Below are 8,880 nucleotides of genomic sequence, written 5' to 3'. Positions count from 1 at the left end.
TCTTAAAGACTACCCATGTTTTGTTTTTTGGAACCTTTAGGTTTCTGTGTTTCTCTAAAGTGAAATCATCATCTGATAGCTTAACTTTTATCAAATTCATGGCCAAAATTTCAAAGTGAATTTAATTGTAACAATTCTAGAGTTGGAAGTAAAGTAGAATTTTAAAATGTTCTTTGGTTCATTTGAACTTTTTATGGGTGTGATAAAATTCTTACTGTGGTCTATAGCTATAGTTTTTGTACTGGAAACTGACTTCACTTCTTTTTCTTGCAGAAATAAGTTGGCTTTTATGTGTAGCAGGTGATAGTCATTTCTAGGGGCTGATCTCAGAGTCCAGTTATGGCCTGCAGAATGATGCCCATGGCTGAATGGTCCACTTTTAGCTCTGGTTTTATGGGAATTGTAGAAAGCAGAGAAATATTTTATATCACTGATTTTTCTGGGCTCAATTACCAGTTTGGGGTCCATTGAGGTAAAGAATTTAATTAGCACTTCTCTAAGTAACAAAGCAGTAATGGGAGGCTGCTTTTAAGTTTACTTTTTTCCGGAGATGGTTCTTTGCTGTCAGCACCAGAAAGTCTATCTCACATCTTTTCTCTGGTTCCCCAGATGCACAGTATTTGCCGTGGGAAATTCTGGGCATGCCAGGGAATTAATGTATCCTCCAATCATGAACAGATACTGCAAATACCTTTCCCTTCAACTGGGACAATTCTAAATCATAGAATCTATAGAGTCCCCTGGAGGACAAGAGTAAGCTTGCACAGTTATGTTAACATGTAAGTATCCTTCCCTTTTCAGTATCAGTTCTCCATTCCCTTACTGATGCTTCCAAATATCAGCTTCCAAATAAACTACCTATAATTAAATTTTGTCTTTGAGTCTTCTGAGGAAAAGCAGCCTAAGTAAGTAGAGCTAGTATGTCCTACGTATAGAACCAGTCAATGTGATGGTTCCTGACATTTCCCAAACTAAGCTAGTTTATTTACAAATGTTACAGAAGCTGAAGGGATTTTATTATATGTTTTGTTATTGTCCAAATAGTCATGATTTCAATATAAAATATTATTTAATAGATATATCTGCTGTCTGCTAAAATAATAATGTAATAACCTTACGTGGTAGATTCATATTTCCCATGGTAGCAAATGTAATGAATAAATACTCCACAGAAGTAGAGAATTTTGTTCAGTGAGGTAGATGATACATCCAGTTTTGTGTACATTTAAAATCTCAAATGCCTAAGTGGATATTTCCAAAAGGCAGATGGATATATAGTTTTCGAGCTCCAAAGTCAGATCCAATCAGCAAAATTTGACATAATGTCGTTTGCTCAATCTTATTATAGCTACCTTTATATCTTTGTTTCTTAATGTATATATGATGGGATTTAAGACAGGGGTGATAGCAAAGTCAACAATGAACAGGTATTTATCAATTGATGATGTGGGGAAAGGCCATACATAGAGAAACATGCATGGAGTGAAGAAAAGAACCACCACAGTGATGTGAGCTGACAAAGTGACAAATGCCTTGGATAAGTCTCCTGAAGAACGTTTCCAGACAGTGACCAAGATGAAGAAGTAGGAAAGGATTAGCAGGAAGAAAGTGCCCATGCTCATGAAGCCACTGTTGGCAGCAACCATATACTCAAATTTGACTCCATCTGTGCATGCAAGCTTTATGATCCTGGGGAAGTCACAATAAAAGCTGTCTACTTTGTTAGGACCACAAAAGGGCAAGTTTATAATGAAAGCAAATTGAGACATAGCATGGATCACTCCAGTTACCCAGCCAGTGATTACAAATGAAACACATATTTTAGGGTTCATGATGTTCAAGTAGTGAAGAGGCTTGCAGATTGCTGTGTACCTGTCAAATGCCATGGCTATGAGTAACACCATCTCCACTCCTCCCATGATGTGGATGAAACATATTTGTGTCATACAGCCTTGGAAAGAAATTATCTTGTATTCATTTAAAAGATCTGTAATCATCTTGGGCACTGTGGTAGAGGCAACCCCCACATCAATGAAGGACAAGTTTGCTAGTAGGAAGTACATAGGAGAATGTAATTGAGAATCAAAAATTACCAAAAACAAAATAAAAAGATTTCCCAGAATGATCCCTAAATAAATCAAGGAGAATATCAGCATGAGAAAAATTTTAGCTTCCCAAGAACCAGAGAGTCCCAGCAACACAAACTCAGAAACCACAGAATCATTTGGTCCATCCATTGACTTGGGCAGAAGAGCTGATTTTCAAGTCACCTGAGGATAAAAGTGATGAAAAGTCAGAATCAGTGGTACAAAAGTAGATTTCCCATTCATCCTGCTAGTTTTTTTTTTTTTTTGGATAAATCATTTGATTGGAAAAGGAAAAAAAGAGAATATGGAAACATTATTGGAAGAATGAATACATTAAAATTTATGAAAATTTGAATGCAGGTAAATGTGGTTACTTCCCTTCTTATTCCATTTTCAGGATTTTAAAATTTTGTTTTGCCTCTCAAGGTTCTAGACATTTTCCCTGACCACTTACTTAGGTGTTCTCTCATGTGAATAAACAAATCATTTCTGTCACCTTCATATTAATGTTCTCACACCAAATTGCAAATTCCCTTTAGCTGAATTTCTTATTTCACTGGTTAAATAGAAATCTTCAGATGGTAGCTGTTTAATGCGTTTCACCTTACTTCACCTGTGTGTGTGTTTTGTTTTTGTTTTGTTGTTTTGTTTTTTGTACAATCTACCATGGAAGTAAGGTGCTCAGTTTGTGATTTTTCATAATGTTTGCTTCATGAAACATTATCATGGTGCATACATACCTTTATATTCAATAAACATGTTGAATACAAAGACTGAATACCTGTTAGTAAAAAATGTTAATTAAACAAATATTAACAGATGACATTTGTCAATGCATCCTCTATGCAAAGCTTTGTGATAAGGACATCATCTCATTTAAACCTCTTATAATCCCATAAAGAAATGCTGTTTTATTAGAGTAATTTTATTAATGAAGAAATAGAGTCCTCGATGGACCAAGTGTCAGAGCCAAGACTTTTGTCCAGAGCTATAGGACACCATAATCCGTGTTCCTAACCATGGCAGTATACACTTCAAGGCCAGCACTTTCAAGTATACCCTGGATCTTCTCCAAGAATCCATCAGTTAAACTTAAACTTTTTACTTCCTTTTACCTATTAACATAGTTCACTTTTTTAAAAAAATCAAATCAAATCTCTAATCTTGTGTCCCTTTCTAATTTTCCTTTCTTTCCCTAACTCTTTATTGGCAACCTTCACTTTTGGTTCATCAATAAGTCAAAACAATTCAGTTTCCAAGATTCCTTGTCTATAGAAAAAAAACCTGGATTATGAATACATCATATAATAATCAATTTTCAATCACCATTTTCCTTGATCTCCTTGCAGGATATGATACTGTTTATCATGACCTTCTTTCTGTAACTCCCTCTACTGTTGGCTTCTTGCTTTTCCTGCTTATTGCCAACAGAAATTCCATTTGCTCAAGCAGTGGACCGAATCTCTACATTTTAGAAGAGAATAGCCCTATCATGAGTTGAGAGCATGGTATAGGATTTTTCTAAACCAGTTACTATAATCCCACTTTCTGTGACCATTAATTAGTCTAAGATGGCACATGTGACCTAGAACTGTTCAATGAGAGGTAAACAAATGTTGTGTTTGGAGGGCTTTCCTTCCCGAGTGAAACTACAAAGGTCCTTTTCATGGTCCATTTTCTGCCCTGCAATTTAATTCTAAGGATATGACTAAAGGTGCAGCAACCACAAAATTTTAAAGCCATATAATACAAATAATACAGTGAAAATTTAAGGAGGACCTAGAAACCAAAGGGTATATTGAGTCACTTAACCAAAGCCAACAGTAGTCTCCCTTCAGACTTATTCTTGTAATGTGATAAAAATAAACTCCAACTTGTTTGATCCACTATAAACCAGGTTTTCTGTTAATTTGTAGAATGCAGACAGACCATTTCAATGACAGCCCTCTTATAATTATTCTCCTTTCTGACTTCTCTATACCTCTCACTAACTCAGTGATCATTTTTCCTCTGATCATTTTTTAAAGATTTATTTATTTATTTATTTATTGGCTGCATTGGGTCTCTGTTGCTGCACATGGGATTTCTCTAGTTGCAGCGTGTGGGGCTCATTGCAGTGCATGGGCTCCTCATTGCGGTGGCTTCTCTCTTGTTGGGGAGCATGGGCTCTGGGGCACGTGGGCTTCAGTAATTGCAGCACATGGGCTCAGTAGTTGGGGCTCATGGGCTCTAGAACGCAGTCTCAATAGTTGTGGCTCACAGGCTTCGTTGCTCCATGGCATGTGGGATCTTCCTGGACCAGGGCTCGAACCTGTGTCCCCTGCACTGGCAGGAGGATTCTTAACCACTGCACCACCTAGGAAGTCCCTGATCATTCTTAATTTTTGGTGTCACTCAGAGTTTTTGTGATTATTTGTTTTTTATGCAATATCAATTGACTCATTTTAATAAGTACCTACACTTTGAATTCTGAATCTGTAGCTTTAACCCTGGGCACCGCAGTAATATATCCAAAGCTGTATACACAAATGAAAGCCACACCTCTTATCTCTGAGTTAACATGTCAAAACTGAATCTATAACGTTTTAATCTACTCTAATGCCTTAATAATATTGTTACTGTTCTTCCAAGTGCCAGTTTAGATGGCTGTGTGGCAGTCTTCTCTGTCCTTTAATTTCCATCTCCAATTGCACAATTTTTATTCTCAAATATTTCTCAGGTCAGTTCCTTTCTCATTTCTCTTGTCATTTTGTCTTTTGTTTCTAGTCTACATATTTTCCCATCTTCACTTTTGAAAAGGCTACTGAATGATTTCTTTGATCCATTCATTCCCAAGTCTATTTTATTCTATAGTCTATTTCCAGAGCTGTCTATCGAGAGATCAAATATGGTCATGTGGATTTTCTACTTAAAGCCTTTGGTGAGACTATCAAGAAAAACTTCTTGATCCCACAACATAACACATAAGACCCTAACAAGTGAACAATATTTTATTCCAGAGAGTATTTTTATAACAGTTGTAGGGAATGAATGTACTAAATAGTCATTGGATAAGCTTCAAAGTTGATTTCTATAAAAACTCTTAGTAAAATAGGAAGAATTAAGAATTATTTTGAACATACTGCTTTTAATATAATTTTTAAACCAGTAGTCAACATCTGATTATACATGAAACATTAAAATCAAGAACACAAAGAAGGAAGCCTGCAGTGCTGTATTTCAGTCATGTGCTATAGATAAGATTAAATCAAGTAATACTATTGCAAGAAAGGTATCAAAACTACAATTATTCACAGGTCATACAATTAGCCACCTCAAAAAATTAAGACAAGTGGAAATTATTTAATGTAGTAAAGTCATTTGAATAAATATAGTGACATTAATAACTTTGGTAAAATATGATAAAAAGAAATCTCATTTATAAATGAGACAAATAGGCAATGTAATGCATTGTATTAAAAAAATAAACTTTTCTGTAATAGTTTCTGTAATTTTTCCCTGATTAAATGGAAGATAAAACTATGCTAATTGATAAAAAAGACTCAAAGTTATAAAAACATCAATTCTCACTAAATTGTTCTGAGCCATAATTACAGTGCTCATTAAAAGTCAAGTGGAAATCTGGAACATTACAAAGTGAGCCAAACTCCATTTAAAAGGCCAGGGGAAAGCTTTTGCACAGCAAAAGAAACCATAAACAAGACTAAAAGGCAACCCTCAGAATGGGAAAAAATAATTGCCTATGAAACAACGGACAAAGGATTAACCTCCAAAATATACAAGCAGCTCATGCAGCTTCATACCAAAAAAGCAAATAACCCAATCCACAAATGGGCAGAAGACCTAAATAGACATTTCTCCAAAGAAGACATACAGATGGCCAACAAACACATGAAAAGATGCTCAACATCACTCATCATCAGAGAAATGCAAGTCAAAGCCACAATGAGGTATCACCTCACACCAATCAGAATGGCCATCATCACAAAGTCTGGAAACCACAAATGTTGGAGAGGGTGTGGAGAAAAGGGAACTCTCCTGCACTGTTGGTGGGAATGTAAGTTGGTACAGCCACTACGGAAAACAATTTGGAGGTTCCTTAAAAAACTGCAAATAGAACTACCATATGATCCAGTAATCCCACTCCTGGGCATATACCTAAAGAAAACCATAATCCCAAAAGAAACTTGTACCATAATGTTTATTGCAGCACTATTTACAATAGCCAGGACATGGAAGCAACCGAAATGTCCATCAACAAGTGAATGGATACAGAAGATGTGGCATATATATGCAATGGAATATTACTCAGCTATAAAAAGGGATGAGATGGAGCTATATGTAATGAGGTGGATAGAACTACAATCTGTCATACATAGTGAAGTAAGTCAGAAAGAGGACAAATATTGTATGCTAACTCACATATACGGAATCTAAAAATGGTACTGATGAACTCAGTGACAAGAACAAGGAAGCAGATACAGAGAATGGACTGGAGAACTCGAGGTATGGGAGGGGGCGGGGGGTGAAGGGGAAACTGAGACGAAGCGAGAGAGTAGCACAGACATATATATACTACCAACTGTAAAATAGTCAGTGGGAAGTTGTTGTATAACAAAGGGAGTCCAACTCGATGATGGAAGATGCCTTAGAGGACTGGGGCGGGGAGGGTGGGGGGGACTCGAGGGGGGGGAGTCAAGGAAGGGAGGGAATACGGGGATATGTGTATAAAAACAGATGATTGAACCTGATGTACCCCCAAAAAAATAAAAAAAAAAAAGAATAAAGAGCACTGGAAATAGTAAAAAAAAAAAAAAAAAGGCCAGGGAAATTTTGAAAAGGAAACAAAATGAGAGTTACGGGAGAAAGAGAATGCTTTCTGGAAAAGAGATCAGAATATATTATAAACCTATACTAATTAAACTATGATCAATTTGAGTAAAATTGAACAGATAAGTTCACAAAACACAGTTAAGAATGAGATACAAATTAGGGAATTTAGTATATAATGTAGAGGGTGTTACAATTATGTAGGATGATGAAAGGATATTCAATAAATTCAGAGCATTCAATGGTTGTCAAACATGTAGATCAACACTGGAAACATAAAATTCTATCTTACCATACATCCTACCGAAAAGTAAGTTCTGGATGAATGAAGGCTTAAACGTAATAGTAAAATGATAACATTTTAATAAAATGTCATAGTTAATTTTTGAAACTTGAGGTTGAAGAGGTCTTTACATGTTTCCTACAAATTCAGAAAGCAGGTTCCATTTTGGTATTTTTTTCCTCAGTGGAATAAATATACTCGTCGCTATGGGATTTGTGAAGCAGTATGTCTCATTCTTAGCTGGTGGGAATGTGCAGTGGTACAAGCATTTCAGAGGGCAATTGACAAATAGAGTGAAAAAAAATTTTAACTGTGGCTCAGTAATCTTATGTCTTGAATTGAAAGGAAATAAACATACAAATAGAATGTACAGTGGTATTTTACTTATCAGCATTTTTTATAATACAAACTGTTTTAGAATAAAGGATTAAGTGGATAACATTTATACAACACAGGTTTTTAAAAACATTAAGTGTGCATTAACTAGCATGTAAAGATATTGATAAGTCAATTTATAGAGAAAAAATCTTTTTATTTTGGGGGTGGTGCAAATGGCATTTTTCATTAGTAAATATTTAGAATTTGCCCCAAATTTCTATAGATGGTGGGATTTAAAATAAAATTTATGCTTGTTTCTTTATTCCCAACTTGTTTTGCTATATTTTTAGAGGTAATATTTACTGTTTTTCTAATTTAAAAACAAATGTATCAAAATAAATTGAGGGAATAGGAACACTTATGTAGGAGCCATTTTCAATACACAGTATAATTCAGGGTTTAGGAGTACAAGCACAGGCGCCAAACTGTCTCAATCCCCAGATTTTCCATTTACCAGCTGTGTGTTCTAGGGTGAGCTGCTGAACTTCATGGTGTGCCAGTTCTTAAGAGTCACTCTTATTTTTGACGACTATATGTGTTAAAACAAACAAATAAAAAAATCAGAAGAGAAAAAGATGGCGGCGAAGTAGAGAGACGTGGAGTGCATCCCTCTCCACAGATGCATTGGGAATGCACGGAAGGAGGCAGTCATTCCCACAGAGAACCAGCTGAACACCAGCAGACGGCCTCGGACACCGGAAAGGGCTGCGGAGAACCTGACATAGCCGACTGAATATTCGTCTAATCCAATACTTGGACATTAGTCTGAGGCTTGGACAGTCTTCTATAAACACCTCTATCACCAGGACAAGCAACCCCAAAAGCTTGGACAACCATGAGGAAACAAAGAAACACCATGCAGGCAAAGGAGCAGGAAAAAAACCCACAAGACCAAATAAATGAGGAGGAAATAGGAAAAATGCCTGAAAAAGAATTTAGAGTAATGATAGTAAAAATGATACAAAATCTCGATAACAAATTAGAGAAAGTACAAGAAACAGTTCATAAGAACTCAGAAAAACAAACAGCAATGGATAACAAAATAACTGAAATTAAAAATACTCTAGATGCTCTAACCAGCAGAATGACTGAGGCAGAAGAACGAATAAGTGAGTTGGAAGATAGAATGGAAGAAATAAACGCCACAGAGCAGGAAAAAGATAAAAAAATAAAAAGACTAGAAGACAGCCTCAGAGACCTCAGTGATAACCTTAAACGTACCAACATTCGAATTATAGGCATCCCAGAAGAAGAAGAAAACAAGAAAGGGTCTGTGAAAATATTTGAAGAGGTTCTAGTGGA

The 8,880-nt window shown here is 35.9% G+C and overlaps 1 protein-coding gene across 1 annotated transcript; it reads right to left on the bottom strand.

The window, feature by feature from the left end:
• Nucleotides 1-1,304: 1,304 nt before the first annotated feature.
• LOC130846759 (olfactory receptor 4F21-like) lies at nt 1,305-2,237 on the bottom strand. Its single transcript, XM_057725185.1, has one exon. It carries the CDS (start codon nt 2,235-2,237, stop codon nt 1,305-1,307), a length of 933 nt encoding a protein of 310 aa, XP_057581168.1.
• Nucleotides 2,238-8,880: the final 6,643 nt, after the last annotated feature.

This window comes from Hippopotamus amphibius, chromosome 2, assembly GCF_030028045.1.
Source record: "Hippopotamus amphibius kiboko isolate mHipAmp2 chromosome 2, mHipAmp2.hap2, whole genome shotgun sequence".
In the NCBI taxonomy this organism is placed as follows: domain Eukaryota; kingdom Metazoa; phylum Chordata; class Mammalia; order Artiodactyla; family Hippopotamidae; genus Hippopotamus; species Hippopotamus amphibius.
The sequence above is the reverse complement of the archived record's forward strand: the minus strand, read 5'-3'. Positions and strand labels throughout refer to the sequence as shown.